This window comes from Peromyscus leucopus, chromosome 23 (genome assembly GCF_004664715.2).
Source record: "Peromyscus leucopus breed LL Stock chromosome 23, UCI_PerLeu_2.1, whole genome shotgun sequence".
Lineage (NCBI taxonomy): Eukaryota > Metazoa > Chordata > Mammalia > Rodentia > Cricetidae > Peromyscus > Peromyscus leucopus.
This window is the reverse complement of record NC_051082.1, coordinates 21,260,045-21,283,684: the sequence shown is the minus strand read 5'-3', so window position 1 is coordinate 21,283,684 and position 23,640 is coordinate 21,260,045. Positions and strand designations below refer to the sequence as shown.

Here is a 23,640-nt window from a genome sequence, read left to right as displayed (position 1 = left end):
TCTTGTCACCTGGATGTATGTTCTGTTTCTGTTTAGAGCAGTCTATAAATTTTAGTTTGGTCATATGTATCCATGGTATTGTACAAATATTGTGGGTTTTTAAGAAAGTGTTTTATTACACACACACATACACACACACACACATACACAGAATGAGTGTGTATATGTGTGTAGGCATTGGTGAGTATGTGGTAGTCAGAGGACAATATATGAGAGTTGGTTTCTCCTTTCCTGTGTGGGCTCCAAACTCACTGTCAGGCTTGTCCTTTACCTGCTGGACCGTCCTGCCAACCCGTGTTGTGTTCTTACTGATTTCTCTACTTCCTGCCTTGTCAGTCCCTCACGGTGGAGGATCCAACTCTCCAGTTGTGAATTTGTTTCTCATTCCTTACATTTCTGGTTTTCCTTTTTGCATTTTACAGCTTGCCTTGTTAGATATGCATTTAGGACTGCTGTGTCTTGGTTGGGAGTAATTTCTTTTTGATTATTTGACTGTATCTTTTTTCTGTTCTTAGTTCCCAGTTCAGCCTTTTTGCTGTTGTTGTGACATGGGGTCTCACTTTGTAGCCCAGGCTGGCCTGGAATCCACATTCCTCTTGCCTCCGCCTCCTGAGTATTGGGGTCACTGTGCAGCTTCCATGCCCAGCTGGACCTGTGGGTCTAACTCTGGCAGTTATCACTAAGCTGCCCCTTTAAAGTTCTGTCACTTGCACTCCACCTGTATAGTCTAAGAGGCTGTATTATGCTTTCTTGTCAAGATCAAATTTCAGATTTTGTCTTAGTTGGGGTTTCTTTTGCTGTGAAGAGACACCATGACCATGGCAACTTTTAAAAAAAGAAAATATTTAATTGAGGGCTTGCTTATAGTTTCAGAGGCTTAGTCCATTATCCTCATGGTGGGGAGCATGGCAGTGTACAGGCAGGCATGGTACTGGAGCAGTAGCTGAGAGCTTTATGTCCTGATCCACAGACAGCAGGCAGAGGGCCACTGGGCCTGGCATGGGCTTTTGGAAACTCAAAGCCCACCCCCAGTGATACACTCCAACAAGACCACACCTTCTAATACTTTTAATCCTTCTCAAACAGTTCAGCAACTGGGAACTAAGTATGCAAATATATGAGCCCATGGGGCATTTTTATTCAAACCACCACAAATTTTTATGATTTTTTATTATTACTAAATTACTAAGTTAACTTTTTTTTCTGGTTTATTTTTTATTTATTTATTTTTTTGAGGCAGGATTTCTTGCTTGTAGTCCTGGCTATCCAGGAACTAGCTCTGTAGACCATGCTGGCCTCGAACTCACAGAGATCCACCTGCCTCTGCCTCCCAAGTACAGGAATTAAAGGTGTGTGCCCACTGCCCAGCAAGTTAACTTCTGGAATAGCATCTTCTTGTGGTTTTACTTGGTGTATTTCTTTTACTTTGTGTATATGCTTGAAGTGCCCATCTTCCCTATTAAGATTATTGGTCTTGGGGCTGGAGAGATGGCTCAGCATTCACATGGTGGCTCACCACTGCCTGTAATGGAAGCTGAAGCCTCCTTGTTATGCAGACAAAGTACTCATATGCATAAAATACATAAATAATTCTGTCAGTCTGTTTGTCTATCTAGTTTTGTGAGGGGTGGGGTATGTCCTCATGTGTGGAGAGGTCAGAGGTTTTCTCCTAAATAATGTGGTACTAGGCATGGTGTCCCATGACTTTAGTCCAAGATTTTAAGAAGTAGAGGCAGATGGATCTCTGTGAGTCCAAGACCAGCCTGGCCTCCTTATTGAAGTCCAGGCCAGCAAGGGCTACATCGTGAGACTCTGTCTCAAAAAACAGATCAATAAAATAATAGTGTGAAGTTGGTCGGTTTTAATGCCTTTCAATTTCTTTTTCTTGTCGGGCATGGGGGTACACACTTGTAGTCCTAGCACTGAGGAAGCTGAGGCAGGAGGATCCTTGTATGTGTTTTGGAATGTGTGTGTGAAAGCATTAGAATCTTGCTATAAACCTGCTCTCAAATGTACTGTGTAGTCCAGGTTGACCTAGAACTTGATCCTCCTGCTTCAGCCTCTTGAGTGCTAGAATTACAGACATGTGCCATTACATCCAGCTTGGATGCATTTTTACTATGAGCAGTGTGACTTGCACACTGAATGGTGGAAAAATAAATTGGCCTTTGTCTTTTTGGCAGGTGAAATGTCATTTGGAAGGTTTGCTAATACCGTGTGTTACCTGATGCCTTTGTACTCCCTTGATAGTTACTTTGGTTGCTGACTTTTTTTGACAGACTCAGGTGATCATTAAGAAAGTTGTTCAAGAAAGGGTACCATTTCAGTATTAGTTACTAATGATATAGCTCAAAGCATTGTGTGTTTTGGCTAAAAGAGTGCTAATGAGCAGCTTTTATTTAGTAGCTTTTATTTGTTTTCTGCTAGTTTAAAAACATTTAAAAATTTATCAGTTGGGTGTATGTCTGTTTATCTGTAGAGATAACATTACAACATTGTGGAGTTTTTTTCCCTTCTACTTTATGTGGGTTCTGGAGATAAAAACACATCTCCAGGCCTTTGTGGCAAGCACTTTTCCCTTTTGAGCCCTCTTACTGGCCCATGGTTAGTTGTTTTTTATTTTTTATTTTTCTACATTTTATTTGGTTGGGGGCAGGGTGTGAGCTAGTACGTTTTTATTGCACTCACGGGTCATCTTTGTTGAACTTCTGACTTGAGGGAGCACAGGCCCCCTTCACTTGTTATCTTATAAAAGTATCCTGCCTTCCTACACTGTAACTCACTTTAACGCAGTTGTTAAGATCATTGCACAAATTTGAGAGTTTTTTGTTATTACTTGATTTGCTTTTTCTGTTTGTTCACTTATTTTCTGGATCTCACTTTGTAGCTCTGGCTGGCCTGGAAATCACTATGCAGACCAGGCTGGCCTCAACTTAGAGATGCGCCTGCCTCTGCCTCTGCCTCTGATGGGATTAAAGGATGTCACCACTGTGCCCAGTCTTGTATTTGTATTTTTAAGAATAGTTGTGTCCTAATTCAGTTGTTGAGCACAGAGAACAATTAGGAGTCATTCTCTGTTTCCATTCTGTGGGTCTTGGAGATTGAATTCAGGTCACTAGGCTTTTTGAGACAGGTTCTCATGTAGCCCAGGCTGACTTCAAACTCACTCAAGGATGACTTGAACTGACCTAGATCCTCCTGCCTCCATTTCCCAAAGATTATAGTGCTGGGATATTGTTGAGTACCACCATGCCTAGTTTATGCATTGCTGGGACTGGAACCTAGAGATTTGTACATGGTAGGCAAGCACTCTACCAACTTCGACGTTTCCAGTCCTGCTGAGTATGTTTTAGATTGGGTAGTTTTATCTACTTATACCCTCACATTTCCTTACTTTAAGGACACTCATCCAAATGTTTAACTATAAAGTGATATCAGTTTAACTTTGATTACATATAATTTCAGTAGTCTTGTTAGCTACATAGAGTAATTCCATACATCAGTCTTCTGGGTATCAAAACTTACTGTGTTTAATTTTCTCAGCAGAAATTCAGGAAGCCAAAGCTCCCAGTCCCTCCATAAACCGGCAAACCAGCATTGAGACGGATCGAGTGACTAAAGAGTTCATAGACTTTCTCAAGACCTTCCACAAGACAGGCCAAGAAATCTATAAACAGACGAAGATGTTTTTGGAAGCAATGCATTACAAAAGGGTAGGCTGAGACTAACCACTTGGAAACAAAAGCTGTGGTTTTAGGGAGGGTTAGAGATCACTGTAATCTTGTCATTTTACACCTGAGAACAAGAACAAGGTGATATTTACCTAAGACAAGCCTTTTAGCTCAGCTAACACCTGACTCCCAGGCTAGTACTTTTCCACTGTGCTCTGATCATCTCTGGAAGTTCTGAAGTTAGAGAGTTACCTTGTAATGGAGTAGCCTGCTCCATAGGCGTTTAGCTCAGCTCTATGGCTGGTAGCGTGAAGTAGACTTGGTTATTACTTGTTTTACTGTTTGTATTTGGAGCTTTCCCTTTTCCCTCTTTTATTCTCCAGTTGAGCCAGGGTCTCACAGTATAGCCCAGCTGGCCTGGATGGAACTCACTGTATAGACCAGGCTGACCTCGAACTCACAGAAATCTGCCTGACTCTGCCTCCTAGGATTAAAGGAGTGCACCTCCATGTCTGGCATGTATTTAGGTTTTTTTTTGTTTTTTTGTTTTTTTAAAGATTTATTTATTTATTATGTATATGAAAGAGGGTGCCAGATCTCATTACAGATGATTGTGAGCCACCATGTGTATTTAGGTTTTTAATGTTCTTCATATTCATTTAGAGAAAAAAAAGATACACTGTAGACTCTGAAGGCTACAATTGGCAGCTTGGCAGCTACAGTTTCAGTCCCTTTGTTTTGTAGATGAAGGACATTGAAAACCAAAGAAGATAAGTGAGCTGTCTGGTCCCTTGCTAGGGTTTTCACCAGTGGTAGGCTAGAGCTATGGCTTCCACGTGCATCTCACTATATAGTCTTCAGCTCCCCACCTCCTGCCGCAGCCTTCACAGTGCTGAGGTTACAGGAACATACCACCGTGCCTGGTAGGGGGTTTGTTTGGTGGGTTTGTTTTTTTTTTTTTAAACAAGATTTTTGTTTTGTTTCTTTTTTAGATTTATTTATTAAGTATACAATGTTCTGCCTGCATGTGTGCCTGCAGGCCAGAAGAGGGCACCAGATCTCATTACAGATGGTTGTGAGCTACCATGTGGTTGCTGGGAATTGAACTCAGGACCTCAGGAAGAGCAGCGAGCGATCTTAACCGCTGAGCCATCTTTCCAGCCCATTTTGTGGGTTTTTGATGTGTGGTCTCAATGTGTAGTCCAGGTCTACTTCAGACTTGCAATATGGCTGAGACTAGCCTTGAACTCATGATTCCCCCTTCCTCAGCCTTGGGAATGCTGCGGTCATGTATATATAGGTGTTGTGTGCCACCATGCTTGTTCACACCTGTGTCTTAGTCCAGAATTTCTTATCTGTAATTTCAGTTTTCGTAATTCATAAGATTATTTGTGAAATAATTTATTTTGTAAATAAAGATGAAGTCTTTGCACCTTCTACAGCATCAAACTCAACTAAGTCTTAAAGTCTTCGGTGAGGTGAAGAGAGCTTACAGGGAAGGGGAATGGTAATCAGGAAGTAGAGCTGCTTAACTGTGCCCCTCCTGCTCAGGCATCCCTAGCCTAATAAGTGGTGGGTTTGTGTCTGACGTTTCCAAGTGTTCTAAGGTCCAGTTCTCGAAGGGGAAACTTTCTTGCTCTTCGGGGATGTTATGACCCTGTGTTAGCAAGTGACTGTCTCTTTTCCTTTAAGTATCTGTGAAGAAACAGTGGCTTTTAGAGTTCAAACAAACTACCACTGGGGTGTGGGTGCGCGGTGTGTGTGCTCACACGCAATGACAGGCTTCTTTAATGTGTAAAAAGTAAAGCTTGAGGTTTTTTGTTCTTGAGCTAGAATGGTCAAGAGGACACCTCTCCTAAATTTGCATTTATGCTGCAGTATGTACAGAATATATACTGTGTTTATATTGTATTTACAGAAACACTGTTCATTTGGGTTTGTTTTTCTTTTTGTTTTTTTCGAGACAGGGTTTCTCTGCGTAGCTTTGTGCCTTTCCTGGAGCTCACTTGGTAGCCCAGGCTGGCCTCGAACTCACAGAGATCCGCCTGGCTCTGCCTCCCGAGTGCTGGGATTAAAGGCGTGCGCCACCACTGCCCGGCATGGGTTTGTTTTTCTTATGAGAAGCAAAATGTACCCTTGTTCTCTAATCATTTAATTAACTTTTTAGTGAATCTGTGAAAATAAAGAGGCAAGCCTGGCATGGTGATGCATGCCTTTAAGAACAGCACTCTGAAGGAAGGCAAGCAGATTTCTGTGAGTTTAAGGCTCGTGTGCAGACCAGCCAGACCCTGTCTCAAATAAGTAAATACATAGAAAAAAAAGTAAGCAGCTGGTATAGATGCCACCATGCTCTGTGTTCAGGGCATCACTAATTGATACTGGAGACGCCAATAAGCCTCAAATTCCTCCTGTTTTAAAAACTACTGTGCATGCCGGGCGGACGTGGCGCACACCTTTAATCCCAGCACTCAAGAGGCAGAGGCAGGTGGATCTCTGTGAGTTCGAGGCCAGCCTGGTCTACAGAGTGAGATTCAGGGCAGGCACCAAAACTGTCTCGAAAAAACAAAAAAACAGCAGCAAAAAAAAAAAGAAAATTACTGTGCAACTAATTTTGTATTTTACACCAGCACCAACTGTTTTGTGGTCTTAAAGTGTCCCAGTCTTAACCCATGTGTCCTGATACATTTTTTTATGTACAAATGATATTTGTTTGTGTGTTTGTTTATATGCTTGTGTATAGGCGTGCATGTATGGAGGTCAGAGGGCAACAGTTCTCTCCTTCCACCATGGAAGTCCCAGGGATCAAACTGAGGCCTCCAGGCTTGGCAGCAAGTGCCTTTATCCACTGAGCCACCTCACCGGGTAGTTGAAGGAATCCCTACTGGCCTTTGTCTCCAAGTTATTATAACACTTGTTATTCATGCCTGAACTCACATACTCTAGCTTTAAGACACTAATCAGATAGATTTATTAAGTACAATGTAGGGACAGTTCCTGGAGATTTTGAAATATACTCTAGATTAAGATGCATTCTGTATTGAGTTCTTCAGATGTGCCTACAAACCTTTACTCCATTTAAACTTTCTTGATGCTGCTCCATGGGCCTAGTCAGCATGAAACTAACCCTTATCTGTAGAAACAGCCCGCTGACCTTGATATACGCTGATCTGTGTTCCCATCGCATTGCACAGATTCTTTCCCCACATTGCTGGTGTAGAACAATGACCCACTCTTGCTCATGCCTGATTCTGCATCATTTTTGTTTTCTCCAGAACTAGTTTGTGACAGGGTTGAACAACCTGTTCTGTATGTGGGCCAAGAGTAGACAATTGTTTTCAGAATTGCATTAAATATCTTTCCCAGACATTTGATCTGGGTCCCAAAATACTTAGTCTGCATTTAGGCTTTTAAAAAAAATCCCTAAATAGTATTCCTTTTGACTAAAATTTCATCAACTACATATTTTAGACCCACTACAAGATTGTATTGTAATGCTTTACCATCCAACAAAATTTTTTTTGATATTTTTCTGAAGCTTTTTTATTTTACCTTCATTTTTAAAAGCAGAGTTAGTTTACTAAAGATATTTTGAAATAAATTTTAAGCTCAAAGGTTGAGGGGCACTCCAGAAGAAAGACATACCCTAGAGTATGAATATGTGTGGGCTCTTCTGAGAATCACTCCTTTTTTCTCCTTTAAGATTTTTCTTTATGTGGATATTTGCACAAGGCCAGAAGAGGACATCAAATCTCCTGGTGCATGAGTTATAGGCAGTTGTGAGCTGCCGTGTAGGTGTTGGGAACAGAACTCAAATCCTCTGCAAGAGCAGCAAGTACTTTTAACTTCAGAGCCATCTTTTTAGCAACCCCCCCCCCCTTTCTTTTTAACTGTATTATTACCTACTGGGTTCTCTTTCATTTGAGGCAGGGTCTTGCTATGTAGTTCACACTGGCCTTGAACTTGTAATCCCCCAAATACTGAGGTTATAACTGTGTCCCACCACATCTGACTCAGGTGATTAGCTACTTGATTTAATACATATTATTGAACCTCTTCATAGCTTTAGAATGGTATGTTTCCATTGCAATGAGAAAAGCAGGTCCATAATTAACACAGCATTCTTGCATGAATCATTTCTGTAATCTTCAACACTTGGGAGATCTAGGGCAGAGGATCACCAAGCTTAAAGCCAGCCTGAAATACATTGTGAGTTTCAAGTCAGCCTGAGCCACAGACTGAAACTCTGTCTCCAAAAACCAACCATGAAAATGTTTTAAAATTAAGAAAACAAAGGAGATAGTCTGGGAATATGGCTCAGTGGTAGAGAGCTTGCCCAGCACACAATCCCAGTACTGTGAAAAGAAGTTGAATAAGACATGCCAGGCATGGTGGTGCATGCCATTAATCCCAGCTCACAGAAGGTAGACACTGGCAGATCTCTGAGTTTGGGGCTACACTGATCTGCATAGTAAGTTCCCGGACAGTTGGGGCTACACAGAGAAACCCCGTCTTAAAAAAACAAAAACAAAAAAAAAAAACCCAAAGCAAAAAACCAACCCATCCCCACCAAAAAAGAAAAAAGAAAAAAAGAAGGAAAGAAAGAAGAGAAGAGGCCATGTGTGTGGCTTAGTGGACAAAGTTCGAAGTTCAGCCTCCAGCACCTAAATAAAGGGAAAAAAGCAAAAGGGAAGTCAATGGAGGAGAGTTACAAAAGAAACTAGCTAGAACTTAACAGTGCTTGGGTTTTTTTTAGCTGTTCTGGAACTCACTCTGTACACCAGGCTGTCCTGAACTCAGAGATCCACCTGCCTGCGCCACCACTGCCCGGCTTCTTTGTCCTTCCTATTTTTATTTTAAATTATTATTAAAATTTAATTTATTAAAATATTAAATTGTGAGTTTCAAGTCAGCCTGAGCCACAGACTGAAACTCTGTCTCCAAAAACCAACCATGAAAATGTTTTAAAATTAAGAAAACAAAGGAGATAGTCTGGGAATATGGCTCAGTGGTAGAGAGCTTGCCCACTATAATATATAATTAATATTATAATAATATAATATTAATTAATATTATAATATTAATTAAATAATATTATTAATTAATAAATTAATTAATTTATTAATTCATATTTAATTAATAAATTTATTAATTTATTTTAAATTACTTGAATAAAACAATCTTATTATAAAGGACTATCTTGAGATAACTCATTGATCAGGAGTAAGCTGGTCTTGCTCTTTCCAAGGACCCGAAAGTTCAGTCACAACACCCTTGTTGGGGTGTTCACAACTTCTGGTAACTCTAGCTCCAGAGGACCTATTGCCCTCTTCTGGCCTCTGCTAGCTCTGTACATACCCTCCACACACATACCCTCCACACACGCATTTGTATACATAATTAAAAATAAAATATTGAGTAAATAATCTTACTGTAAGACTCAAGCTTCAGTTAGGTAGAATAATGACTGTAGGTTCAAGGGTGTATGTGGTCACCTGTGTAGTGCAGTATCTAGAGCTTTCTTTTGTCATATTTTTATTACTTTACGGCTATTTTGCCTGCATGTATATCTGTGTACCTAGTTTATCCAGGGCCCACTGAGGTCAGAAGAGGGCATTGGATCCTCTGGAACTGGGGTTGGAGACAGTTGTGAGCTACCGTGTGGGTGCTGGGAATCAAACCTGGGTCTTCTGGAAGAGCAGCAACTGCTCGTAACTGTTGTGTCGTCTCTCCAGTCCTTCAAGAGTAATTTTAAAGCATGGTGGAAAGTTGGACATTGTGGCATATTACCTTTAATCTCTGCACTCAAGAGGCCGAGGCAGGTGGATTGCATCTCTGAGTTATAGGCCAGCCTGGTCTACATAATGAGTTCCAAGCTAGCCAGAGCTACATAGTGAGACTTCATCTCAAAAAGAAAGAAAAAAATCAATGGGCAGTGGTGGTCCACACCTTTAATCCCAGCACTCAGGAGGCAGAGGTGGGCAGAACTCTGTGAGTTTGAGGCCAGCCTGAGCTACAGAGTGAGATCTAGGACAGACTTCAAAGCTACACAGAGAAACTCCATCTTGAAAAAAAACAGGAAAAAAAAAAAAAAGAATTGTTTTCTTCAAGTCTGTTTATATGAAAACATGTTGAGTGCTTTGATGTAAGTCTACACTTTCAGTACTTGGGAGGCTGAGGTGGGAGGATTACTTGAGCCCACAAATTTGAGACTGGTTTGGACAAAACAATGAGAGCCTGTCTCAAAACCAAAAATAAACTGGGTATGGTGTCATGTGACTCTAATCTCAGCACTTATAAGACAGACGGAGTGAGTTAGAGGATGACCTGAGCTGTACTGTGAGGTATAGAACAGCTTGGGAGGCAAGAGCAGGTGGATTTCAATGAGTTCGAGGCCAGCCTGTCCTACAGAGCGAGTTCCCTGACAGCCAAGGCTACACAGAGAAACCCTGTCTCAGAAAACCAAAACCAAAACAAAATGTTAAAAAATAGGTCCTCATTTTCTGCCTTTTCTGAAGAACAGCCTGCCCTTTTTTTGAAAGGGTTAATCCTCTACAACCTCATCACCCCCAGGGTACATTGCCTTTAGTCTGTTGGATAGTGCAGTAAAACCCGAAGTTTCTTTTTAAGTTGAACTCTTTTTCTCGATTGAGGTTTTTCCTCTGCTTGCTTGTTTTTGTCTCTGCTCTTCGAGGCAGGGTCTCTTGTAGCCTCCCACTTGCTCTCCAGCCAGAGACGATCTTGAACTTGTGTTCATCCTGCTTTCACCTCCTCCTTGCTCAATTCGGGTTTTATTATTTTTTCTTAATTTAAAGGTTTTATTTTATGTGCGTGGGTGCTGTGGTTGCACGTAAGACTACGCATCACTTGATTGCCCTGTGTTGACGGAGGTCAGAAGAGAGCGCTGGATCCCCTGGAACTAGAATTGCAGGTGCGGGTAGTGGGAACTGAACCCAGGTCCTCTGTAAGAGCAGCCAGTGCTCTTGACAACTGAGCCATCTCTCTAGACCCTTAATTCAGGTTTTAAAAACACAATTTCCATGGGGCTGGAGAGCTGGCTTGGTGCCTAGGAGCACTTACTGCTCTTGTAGATGACCCAGGTTCAGTTCTCAGCACTCAGGGCTTGGCTGCTCACCACTGTCAGTGGATCTGACACCTTCTTCTGGCTTCTGAGGGCACCAAGCATGCATGTAGTGCACATACATATTTGTAGGCAAAGACACATAAAAATAAACCTTTAAAAACAAAACCCAATTTCTATATGAGCAACTACTATGTAGCTACTATTGCCTGACCCACGTCAATATTCTAACCCAAATGGTAGTTTGCCCTGTATGGTCACTGATAGAACCCAGAAGGATCTGTTTAAAGAAAGAGACTCATCAAAACAAGCTTTAATTCTTGAAGTTGGGAGGAAGTAGCACAGACTTAGTTTTAAAATTAGAAAAAGTGTGTTCTCACTTATTCACAGAAGCTGAAAAAGTCAACGTTGTAGAAGTAGAGTGCAGAACAGTGCCTCGAGGGGTGAGGAAAGGAGGGCAGGTACAAGGATGCACTCAGGTTAAACCGTGTGTGTGTGTGTGTGTGTGTGTGTGTGTGTGTGTGTGTGTTTCCACATGTCAGTATGTGTACGTGCATGCAGGTGCCCAAAGAGGTTAGCGGAGGGTGTGGGAATTCAGGAGCTGTAGCTACAGACTGTTGTGAGTCACCTTACGGGGTGCTAGAACTTAATTCTGGTCCTCTGGAAGAGCAGCAGATGCTCTTAACCTCTGAGTCACCTTCTCCAGCATCTCTGATGTTCTTCAGCACAGTATGAAAACTATGGTTGTTGATACTTAATGGTCTATCTCTAAATAACGAGTGGAAAGGAACTGGGGTGTTCCTGCTACAGCACACTGACAAGTCTAGGATCGTTTGCTAGGTGCCTTGGTCTCTGTTCATTGCACCTTGGATAGAAGTATCACTGTGCCCATAAAGATGTAGTTACTAGAGAGCAATTGAAGGTTTTTTAAAGGGAGAAAAAATATTTGATTAGAAGTGAGACTCCAGTGGGACTGGGGAGATGGCTCAGAGGTTAAGAGAGTGTACTGCTCTTCCGGAGGAACTGAGTTCAGTTCCTAACACCTGTGTCAGGGTTAGGAACTTCATCTGTAACTCCAGCTCCATAGAGTCCAACAGGTCAAACATCCTCTCTGGCCTCTGCTGGCACTAGACACACACACACACACACACACACACACACACACACACACACTTAAAAGTTCTTTTGCTTAAAAAGATTTTATTGCCAGGCGGTGGTGGTGCACGCCTTTAATCCCAGCATTCAGAAGGCAGAGACAGGTGGATCTCTGTGAGTTTGAGGCCAGCCTGGTCTACAGAGTGAGTTCCAGGACAGGCACCAAAACTACACAGAGAAATCCTGTCTTGAAAAACCAAATATATATATATATATAAATTATGTAAATAGGTGTGTCTGTGTTTGGGTATGTGCACATTCGTGTGTTGCCCACAGAGTCTGGAGGAGTGCATTGAATCAGTTGGAGCTGGAATTACAGGAAGGCAGTGATAAACTGCCTGCCATGGATATTGGGAACCAAACTTGAGTCCTCTTAAGAGCAGCATAGCCCTCTCTTCAGCACTCCAAAATAAAATCAATTTTTAAAATGTGGACTCTTTATGCATGTACAAAACTTAAAATGAGGTGGGGATATAGTTAGGTTGGAAAGCACTTGCTCAGCATTCATGATACCCTAGGACCAATCTCCAGTATCAGTTTAAAAAGAAATGGCTGGAGCAATGGCTGCTCTCCCAGAAGTCCTGGGTTCGATTCCCAGCACCCACATGGTGACTCACAACTATCTCCAGTTCGAGATACTAACAGTGGCTCCAGTTCGAGGAGATCCATCCAACACCCTCTTCTGACCTCTGAACACACATACACTCAGGCGCATACACATACTCATAAAATAAATATTTTAAAAAATCAACTCAAAAGGAACAAAATCCTCACATGTTACAACTATCAAATTCTAGATAGAAGTCTAGCCTACACAGCAAGACCCTGTCATGAAAAAATTAACAACAGCAATAATAATAATGAGGGGGATGGAAATGAAATAAATGGAATGTGCACAAATTATATGTACATACAGTGAAATGTAAAAATCATGAGTAGTAGATTTTTTTCTGGCAGAATATGTGTAATTTGTAAGTCCTTTTAGGATTGGTCTGTGCAAGGAGTGTATTTTAGAAACTTGTTAAAATTTAGTGTTCTGAGACTTTTCAGCTGCTCACCAGTCTTTTGTCTGTTGATTCCAGGATTTGAGCATTGAGGAGCAGTCAGAATGTACTCAGGACTTTTACCAGAATGTGGCCGAAAGAATGCAGACTCGTGGGAAAGGTAATGTGTTGTTAGCCAGCTATTAGGGGCAGCTGGTTGTAACTTAAATTAGCTGTTCTCTGCTCCTCTGATTAGCCTGGCTGGTGCACATCCAGACATTGACAGCCATCTCATACCTCTGACACCTTTAAATGTCTTCCTCCCTATGTATGACCAGGACAGTTGGTAGTATTTTGAGTAATGTAATACCTTTATTATGGGTAAAGTGAGGAAGACCAAAACTGCTCAGGAAGTTCTCTATATCAATTTCCACCTTAGAATTGCCATTTTGGTGAGTCATTGTTGACTATGATGACATAATCCTAAAGGAGTTGAGGCAGAAAGAAATTGAAATTCACCAACTTAGACCTTTGGGTTTGTAGAGATTGTCTGGGACTGACCTTCCATTGACACTATACTTTAGGATGCATTTCGCATATGCATGATGTCCATGTGTGTGCTTCAGAGAGAACATGGTAGCTTTATGGGAAAACTCAGAAGAACGGAGATTTGCCAGCACTTGGCAGCCTAAAGAATTCCAAGTGTTTAACAAGTGTAGCAATAGAGAGGGACCACAGAAAGTCTTCCCAATTGGGAGGGCATATACCTGTTAGGTCTCAGTGAAACATCTTAACAAATAGGTAGGAATTCTGTAAGACTCAGTTTAAAAAGTTGTAATTTTGGGACTGGAGAGATGGCTCAGAGGTTAAGAGTAATGGCTGTTCTTGCAGAGGTCCTGAGTTCAATTCCCAGCAACCACATGGTGGCTCACAACCATCTGTAATGAGATCTGACACCCTCTTTCAGCATGCAGGCAGGACACTGTATACATAATAAATAAATCTTTTTTTTTTTTTTTTTTTTGGTTTTTCGAGACAGGGTTTCTCTGTGTAGCTTTGCGCCTTTCCTGGAGCTCACTTGGTAGCCCAGGCTGGCCTCGAACTCACAGCGATCCGCCTGGCTCTGCCTCCCGAGTGCTGGGATTAAAGGCGTGCGCCACCAACGCCCGGCAATAAATCTTTTTTTTAAGTTGTAATTTTGTTGTTGTTGTTTTGAGACAGAGTCTCACATAGTTCAGGCTGGCCTCTAACTAGATTGTAGCCAAGGATGACCTTGTGTTCTTGATCCTCCTGCCTCTGCCTCCCACGTGTTGAGAAGACAGGCATGTACCACCACGCCTGGTGTAGACAGTTCTGGGAGTGGAACTCAGGATTCCTACTCGCTGGTCAAGCACTCCACCAATTGGGCCACATCCTCAGCCCCAAAAGTTGTCAATTTTCAAAGGGGAATTTTTGTTGTTTTTGTTTTTTTGAGACAGGGTTTCTCTGTGAAACAGTCCTGGTTGTCCTGTAACTTGTTCTATAGACCAGGCTGGCCTCAAACTCACAGAGATCCACCTGCCTCTGCCTCCTGAGTGCTGGAATTAAAGGCGAGTGCACCACCGCCCAGCTGTGAATTAATTTTTTTCTGTGTAGAAAATAAGAGTATAGTCTTGATTTGAAACCTTCTCCTAAGCTGTTATACCCACTTATGTATTCCAGTGCCTCCAGAGAAAGTGGAGAAGATAATGGATCAGATTGAGAAGCACATCATGACCCGTCTCTATAAATTTGTGTTCTGCCCTGAGACTACTGATGATGAGAAGAAAGATCTTGCCATTCAAAAGAGGATCAGGTGATTGCCCTGCCTGTCTTCTCTGCTATCTAGAATGGAGTGATAGCATGTGGGCTTCCAACCTTGAACGGTGCAGCATGGGAGCTTCTCCGCCAGGCGTCTATGAACCTGCTTTTCCATCTGACTCAGTTGGCTGGAGGTGGAACCTGGGTTGGATATTTGAGCTTGTTCTAGATCTCTAACATTTTCAAGGACCATGAGGACTTGTTTTCTTGTTTCTTTGTTTTCTCATCAGGAGGGGGACTGTGACTATCTCAAGGCAATGCATATCATCTGTCCTCCTTCCTACCCTGTTGGGTTGCAATCTCCAGGCAGTCCTGCAGGCACATCTTTGCCAGTCTGAACTGGTGATGATTACTGACCCATTCTTAGGGAACCCATGACTCTGCAGTGCAGCAGCAGTGGAACACTTACTAACACACCACCTGGAGTAGTTACTTGTCCATTGTTGTGGTAACACCTGACAGAAACAGCTGAAGAGAAGGAATTATTTGGCTTGTGGTTTAGATGGGTATAGTCCATCATGGTGGGGAAGGCAGGCCTGTGACAGGGACAGACAGCTGATGCTCCTTATGACTCTATGGGTCAGGATGCCTCTTCTCTCTTCCTCCTTTAAAAACTTACTTTATGTATACATGTATGTGCCTGAGTATATGTTATGTGTACCATGGAAGCCATGGAGGTCAGAAGAAGCATTGGATCCCTGGATCTGGAGTTACAGATGGTTGAGAGTCTCCATGTGGATGCTGGGAACCTAACCCAGGTCCTCTGCAAGAACAGACAGTGCTCTTAACCTCTAAGCTGTCTCTTCAGCCCCCCCCCCTTTTTTTTTTGACATAGTCTCATGTAGCTACCTCCCAAGTTCCAGGAATTACAGGCATTCCCACCATGCCCTTTTCTTCAGCCCATGGATGGCACCACTGAAATTTAGGGTAGATCTTTTCTCCCTAGTTCATCTTCTGTAAAAGCCTTCACTGGAGAGTCCAGAGATGTCCCCTAGAGGATTCTAAATGGAGTCAAGTTAACCAGGAAGGTTAACCATCACAGCACCTAGTGTGTGAACAGTTCCAAGGCTCAGTCATATGGAGTGTCTAGAGGCCCCTGTGTCCTTGACCAAGGAACCTCAAATGAGGTCTCAGATAAAATGGCCAGGAATTGGATAAGTATGTGGAGATGCTATACCAGAAACCAGGAGTTGACACAGGGCAGATGCAAAATAGAGTCCAAGGCCAGGGACTAGAAGTTAGATGGATGTTAGATGAGGGGTAGGTTGAGAGCATTAACCATGCTGATAGAGAACTCAGCAGCAGATGCTAGTGTAAAGGCAAGTGAGCCAGGAAAGGACTCAGGTTGTGGAGACATATGCCATCCTCTTCAGGGGCTCTCATGTGTCTTGGACATAAAGATAGGGTGTAACGCTGCAGGACCAGCTGTGGACTGTGAGGACAGTAAGCAGTAGATCCTCAGCTTTCATGGCAGAATCTCCTTTGAGCCAGGAGACTGCCCTCTGTCCTCTGTCCAGTGCAGAAGCAGCATGGCATTTTAGGGTCTTACTTTGTCATGTCAGCTAAGCTTCTTACATGGTCAAGAGTCGTGTGCTTGCTGGGCAGTGGTGGCGCACGCCTTTAATCCCAGCACTCAGGAGGCAGGGACAAGTGGATCTCTGTGAGTTCGAGGCCAGCCTGGTCTACAGAGTGAGTTCCAAAACAGGCTCCAAAGCTACAGAGAGAAACCCTGTCTCGGAAAAAAAACAAAAACAAAAAACAAAAAAACAAACAAACAAAAAAACAAACAAACAAAAAAACGTATTATGTTTGAACTTGGGATTGCCTAATACATCAGCGGTACCCATTTTCCTTTGACTGAAGGAAACAACAAGGTTAGAATCCACCTTCTGTTCTTGGGCCTCTTTCTGACTACTCCTCTCTCTGCAGGGCTCTGCACTGGGTGACACCTCAGATGCTCTGTGTCCCCGTCAATGAAGAAATCCCGGAAGTGTCTGACATGGTGGTGAAAGCGATCACAGGTCAGTGGGGCTGAGAGCTGTACGTCTGGATGTTCTCCATAGGTTAACACGGTGCTGCAATATTAACCCATAGAAAAGCCCTTAAAATCTATCCTCCCTTCCATCCTCCCTTCTCTCCCTCTTTCTTACTTTTGTTCATTCATTTAAGACAGGATCTCATTATGTAACCCTGGCTAGCCCAGAACTTACTATGATAGACCAGGCTGGCTTCAGACTCAGAGATCTGCCTGTCTCTGCCATCTGAGTGCTGGGGTACTACACACTATAGCAGGAAACCTTCTTTCCCCTTCTTGTTTTGTGACCAAATTCTCTTTTTTACTGGAACTGCTTTGATATTTTAAAAAATGATTTATTTATTTTTACTTTCTATGCATTGGTGTTTTGCCTGCATGGATGTCTGTGTGACTGGAGTTACAGACAGTTGTGAGCTGCCATGTGGGTGCTGGGAATTGAACCTGGGTCCTCTGGAAGAGCAGCCAGTGCTCTTAACTCTGAGTCATCTCTTCAGTCCCATGATTTTGATATATATTTTTTAAGTAGCATACATCTATTTATTTATTTGTTTGTTTGTTTTTGGGGGGCAACATACTACATCTTGAGTGTGAAGACAAAGGAAAACTTGTGGGAGTCAATTGTCCTTCCACAGTGTGTACCACAGGGATCAAACTCAGGCTGTCAGGAGTGGCAGCAAGTACTTCCACATGCCATCCCATCCTGCTGGCCCAAAGTCTCACTATTTGATCATGGAGCTAAACTGAAGTCAAATACAGCTAGACGTGACAATGGCTGCTACTCTTCTCCACTCAAGTCGACTCTTCTGGCTTTTGTGTCTAAGAAAGAGCTTGTTAGTAGCCATAGCCCTGAAAAACAATGTGCGCAACAAAGACGTTCTAGACTGAGTTTAAAGGTACCCAGGAGAGGCTGGGGATGGGGCTCAGTATGTTAGGACAGGCTGGGGATGGGGCTCAGTTGATGAAGCCCGTTGTTCTGTCCAGTACTGCATTAACTGGGTGTGGTGGTGCACACCCATCATCCCAGCATGTGGGAGGTAGTGGTAAAAGGATCAGGTCGAGGTTATCCTTGCTACATAGAGAACTCCAGGCCAGCCTGGGATGGAAATATAAGCCCCCGTTGCAAAATAAAAGCAAAAAAACAAACAAAAAGAAACAGCGGAACACTTTTTTAGAGCCTTGTTTTCCTTCCCCATGGAGCTCAGGGGTGCTTTCCCATGGGCTTCTTGGGCACACTTGTGTCATTCCCTCTGGGCCTTCTGCTCCCTGCATGATCTTGGACAGCCAGCAGCTCCTCTGACACTCACTGACCCAGTTTGAGATGGAGGTCTAAGGGTGGCGTGCCTGGTTCATGCTGTGTGTTCTGTGGAGAGGAGTTTGTCTTTACAGCTCTGGGATCTAAGCTCCTCCTCTACTAAGTTAACTGCTGGAGAGCTGGGCAGTGAGGCACCTCTGAATCCCAGTGCTGTCCTCCCCTCTAAGATAAAGACGGTCTCACTGTATAGCTCTGCTGAAGCATCTCGTGCTCGGGTGGCAGGTGTGCACCACCTTGCCTGGTCGGTTGCTTCTTGGGTGGTAACTGCCTCACGGTGGCACTGTCCCTCTGCTTCACAGACATCATTGAGATGGACTCAAAGCGTGTGCCTCGGGACAAGCTAGCCTGCATCACCAGGTGCAGCAAACACATCTTCAACGCCATCAAGATCACCAAGAATGAGCCAGCCTCTGCCGACGACTTCTTGCCCACCCTCATCTACATCGTCCTGAAGGGCAACCCCCCTCGCCTGCAGTCCAACATCCAGTACATCACTCGCTTCTGCAACCCCAGCAGGCTTATGACGGGCGAAGATGGCTACTACTTCACCAACCTGGTAAGATGTGACTCCTGAAGCTGGGAGAAGACCCAGGAGGGGATTTGCCTGAGGGATGTGACCCGGTCCTGTGACAGCTTAGAGCTCCTGGGGATGCATGTCTGTCAGAGGGGAGGTGACCAGTCTACACACGTTCTCTCTCCCTGCACTTGTCCAGAAGTGCACCATTACTCAGAGCAGATCCTCTCCTGAGGAGTTGAGATCTGAGGAGAGCATGCTGCCTGGCTCCTGTGTGGCATCCGCATCACTGCGGCCCCGTGCGATCTGCTGCAAGGAGTCACCTGCTTCTGGTGCTGCTGACTTCCTGGGGGAGGTTCAGCACTGCCACTGACATGAATAGGGGAGACTGGGAAAGGAAAGCTCACTAGACCTGGAAGCTGTTTGGTTTTGAATAAATGTTCTCCGTGTAATCAGTAACCCGAGCTCAGGGTGAGTTGAAGGCAGGCAGCACAGACAGACCTGTGAATGCTCGTAGGTGGGGACAGCTGGGACTAAGGAGACAGAGCTGGGAGAGGACAGAGAGAGAACAGAATCTGTTGAGCTGTGGAACTGTGAAGCCACTGGACCAAAGAAATTCCTGAACAGAGGAAAAATCAAGTGTCCAGAAAACTGAGCATGTTAGCACATGCTAGCAGCTGAGAAGATGAGGTGGATAGATATAAGTTCTAGTTACATAGTGAGACCCTGTCTTAAAAAGAGAACAACCCGGGCCTGGTAGCCCACGCCTGTAATCCTGAGGATCCAGGAGATCAGGAACTCAAGATCATTCACGGCCACATAGTGAGTTTAGGGCTAGTCCGGGCTAGCAGCTGTCTCAAAGATCAAGAAAGAGCTGTGGCAGGGCACTTACCTAGCCTGCATGAGGCCCTGGCTTCAATCCCCAATACTTGGGGTGGGAAACGATTTTAAAATCTGCTGAACTGCCTTGACTGCCACACTGTTCTCTTTCTTCTGTAGTGCTGCGCTGTGGCTTTCATTGAGAAATTGGATGCTCAGTCGTTGAATTTAAGTCAGGAGGATTTTGACCGATACATGTCCGGCCAGACTTCCCCAAGGAAGCAGGAGTCTGAGAGTTGGTCCCCCGAAGCCTGCTTAGGTGTGAAGCAAATGTATAAGAACTTGGACCTCCTGTCTCAGTTGAATGAACGGCAGGAAAGGATCATGAATGAAGCCAAGAAACTTGAAAAAGACTTAATAGACTGGACAGATGGAATTGCCAAGGAAGTTCAAGACATTGTTGAGAAATACCCACTTGAGATTAAGCCCCCAAACCAACCCTTAGCAGCCATTGACTCTGAAAACGTGGAGAACGACAAGCTCCCGCCGCCACTGCAGCCGCAGGTGTACGCAGGGTGATGTCTTGCTCATGGCCATATTTACTTGGGGCTGAGTTCAGGGAGCTGCTGCGTTCCACTGTTCAGGTCTGGAATACGAAGTAACTGCTTAAGTCATCAAAGTATTTTTAAGGTACAGTTTTAGGAATTGTTTTGTTTATTTTCTTTCTTTTTTTTTTTTTTCCTTTTTGTTAGCAGGGAAGCTAGTAAATAATAATGCACTATTTATTTGAGTTGGTGAAGTAGGGTTGTGTGAATTCTGTTTCAATCTTTTATGTCCTCCCTGATTTTCCCATGGGCTTCCTCTGTGGTAGACACTGTTGTTGGTTTGGGGCAAATATGCCTTTAAAAGGATAAAACAGATACTACAAAGTCTATGTTGAAATGAATCCGATATTCCCACACTCTCCCAGTGTGAAGTAATTTTGTAATTGTAAAGATAGAAGATATGTTAATAAGTAAATATGTAAAATTGTAAATATGTAAAAAAAAAAATAGGGCTGGGGGAGGGATGGTGTCCCCGTGCATGGCATTTCACATGCTGTTTGGGGTTTTTTAGGTGAAAATGAAATATATTGAATGTTTGCCTTTAGCACCTTTTTGTTTTGTCCCACTAAAAATAATCAAAAATTTTGGGCTTTCACCTTTAACATTACGTTCGCACTAACTGCCCTAACTCTGAGGTCCTTTCAGGTACATGGTATGAAGTTGTGACACCAACTTCTAGGTCACATGAGGTGGTGTTCTGGGCCCCTGGGAAGGTGGCTCAGTTTGTAAGTGCTTTCCACACTGGGGTGAGGATCTGCACTCGGTGTCCAGCACTGTGTCAGAAGCTCAGCGTGGTGACACGCACTTGTAATGGCACTGCTGGGAGGCAGTGGCAGGCAGGGGCCTGGTCCGTGACTAGCAAGCTTTGCCTCACCTCACCAGGGAGAGACCCTGGCCAAACCCTAAATCTGGACAGACGGCTCCTGAGAAATGGCACCCAAGACTGACCTCTGGCCTCCACATGCCTACATATGTGCCTGCATACCTGTGTACGCATGTGTACCACACACACATGAACACGTCACAGAGTTGCTGGTTAGTATGGTTGACTCTGAACCGTGCTTCTAGCTTCTTCCCCCTTAATCATCCAACAAACTGCCCCACCTGTCGCGGGGCTTGTTGCTTTTCTGTTTTGTTTTTGCCCCTTGGGTTGTTTTTGTTTTTTAGGGGTTTTTGTTTTGTTTTGTTTTTGAGACAGGCTGTTGCTATATAACCCAGGCTGGCCTCAAACTTCTGATCCTCCTACCTCAGCCTCCCAATGGTGGGACTTATGGGTATGTACCACCACACTCAGCTCATTCAGACATGTCATCACTGAGTTCTGTGACGCAGAGACTTGGTTTTGGATGCAAGTTGGAATGAGTGAATGAGGCTTACGGGGGTTGACAGGGAACTTCAAGCAAGAGGGTGCCTTGCAGCCTCCAGTCTCCTTTATCAACAGGTAACAGTCAACAGGTTAAGTAAACCTTTCAGAACTGACATTAGTGGCCTGAGAATCCTGTTGCTGTGTATATTGTGGGATAGTTGAGTAGCATTCCTGCTTTCTGTACCCAGTAGATGCCAGCAGCCCCCTGTGTTTGTGAGATAATGGTCTCCATTCCTGGGGTGACACAGACTTACAATCCTGGTACTCAGGAGGTAGAGGCAGAAGGATCAGGAGTTCAGGTCATCCTTATACACATAGTGAGTTTGAGGCAAGCCTGGGTGGGCTGTGGCTATCCTGTCTCAAAGAAAGAAAGAAAAATTAAACTTGTCTCTGGACATTATTAAATGTCTCCTGGGGGACAGAGCTAGCTAGCTCTTGCTTAGAATCACCGGTCTCTTGCAAGCAAGGGGTTTGTGTTCCTGCTAGTTAATATGCTATAACCAAAGAATACTGCGTTGATTATATAGTCTAATGCTACTTCTTGATGTCTCCCTCAGAGAGGCCCTGCAGTGGGGACCCTTCTCTAATCCTTGTGAAACTTTTTATACCATGATTATATCATGGATGGATGACTCTTCTACATGGTTATCAGCACCCTTGTGAAATTAGGAATTCCTCAGGACACCATTCTTGAACAGTGTCATGGCATTCGAGCACCTGAGAAAGGCTTTCTTCCTTTCTCAACATATTTTCCTAAATGTTTACTACAAAAATGTAGTATAATAATTTTGGAATAAAACTAGGGCAAATATATAACTTAAAAAATATTTAGTTTATTTTTAATTATGTGTATGTCTCTGTGTGCATGTGTGTGTGAGTACAGGTACCTATGGGGGACAGAAGAGGGCATCAGATCCCCTAGACCTAGAGTTACAGGCAGTTAGTAGTAAGCCACCTAATAGAGTTGCTGAGAATCAAACTCAGGTTCTCTGCAAGAACAGTATGTGCTGTTAACCATTAAGCCATCTCACCAGAGTGAAATATAAAACTTCAATGCTTTATTTAAGCTGGTATTAAATATACCAAATTTGACACATTTGACTCTTACTAAAGTCATAAGACAGCTGAATCAGCTGTCCCCAATTTCAGCCAGAAGGCAGTGAATTACACTTAGATGCAGTGAAGGGACTGAGGAGATGGCCTGATGCAAGCATGAGGCCCTGAGTTTAATTCTGAGAACCCGTGTTAAAAGCCTGGCTTAGTGGCATATCCTTGTAATCCCAGCTCTGAGGAAGTGGAGACAGGAAGATCCCTGAACTCATGGGCCAGCCAACCTAGTCTCCTGGGGGGAGTTCCAGGCCAATGAGAGATACTGTCTGTCTTCAAAAAACAAGGTGGGTAGCATTCAGAGGAACTAAATTCAAGGTTGATCTCTGACTTACACACACACATAACCAGTTGGGATCTTCACTCACAGTAACGTGGGCCCAGGTGATTTCAGTGGCTAGCACACTTTCCTTTTCTTTTTCTCTACTTTCTAGGTGCTAATCCAGGCCCACATAGTCTAAATTTTCCTGGAAACATCCAGTTCTTTTAGGTGTACATTATTAAATAGAATAATCATATCAAAGCTGGTGGGGTAGAAACAGAAGGATCAAGAGTTCAAGGTCAATTTGATCCCCGGCACTGTATAAACAAACAGAAAAATAGTTCAGAGTTAGCCTTGGCTATATTAGGAGTTCATGGCCAACCTAGGCTATAACACCTTGTATCAAAAAACCAAAATAAGTACCCCTCAGCCTCTCACAAAAGCTGACTGCTGTGTTTCTTGCAGGTTGTTCACTAAATTTCTGTGGATATGTCATGTTGGTCCAGTGCTTGAGATAATGGTCTCATGCCTCAGGTAGAGGCTTACATTTCTCTTTAGTCAGCATCACGACCGTGGCCAGAGATTCTGTTTTCTGAACGTGAAAGTGTGGTATTTATGTATTGTCAATGTGATTTGAATCAAGTGTTGGGAAAGATGTCCATATCAATAAAAGTTTCATGATCCATCCTTCTTCCAAGTAGACTGATGTTTGGGTCCTTACTAGAAGAATTCACATAATTACTATTTTTTTGTTGCTGTAATAAAGTTTGGGAGAGTTCAAAGAAAGTGATTGACGACTGTATTAGTGTTGTGTTGCTGTGACAGAAGACGCACTGTGACATCTCATGGGGAGAGGAAGTTGATCCTGGTTTCAGGCAGTCTCAGTCTATCGCG

At 43.5% G+C, this 23,640-nt stretch overlaps 1 protein-coding gene across 4 annotated transcripts in view; it reads left to right on the top strand.

Moving 5' to 3' along the window:
* Rabgef1 (RAB guanine nucleotide exchange factor 1) overlaps positions 1-20,555 on the top strand; it is a 48,691-nt gene extending 28,136 nt beyond the window's left edge. For 2 of the 4 annotated variants that reach the window (XM_028870146.1, XM_028870147.2), the window contains exons 4-9: positions 3,544-3,713; positions 12,987-13,068; positions 14,589-14,721; positions 16,656-16,747; positions 18,373-18,629; positions 19,587-20,555. In XM_028870146.1, the coding sequence (XP_028725979.1) occupies positions 3,544-3,713; positions 12,987-13,068; positions 14,589-14,721; positions 16,656-16,747; positions 18,373-18,629; positions 19,587-19,985 (1,133 nt within the window). In that variant the 3' untranslated portion in view covers positions 19,986-20,555. The remainder of the gene's footprint in view (positions 1-3,543; positions 3,714-12,986; positions 13,069-14,588; positions 14,722-16,655; positions 16,748-18,372; positions 18,630-19,586) is intronic. The other 2 variants (XM_028870148.1, XM_037198278.1) reach the window with 2 other exon arrangements.
* The last annotated feature ends 3,085 nt before the right edge of the window (positions 20,556-23,640 follow it).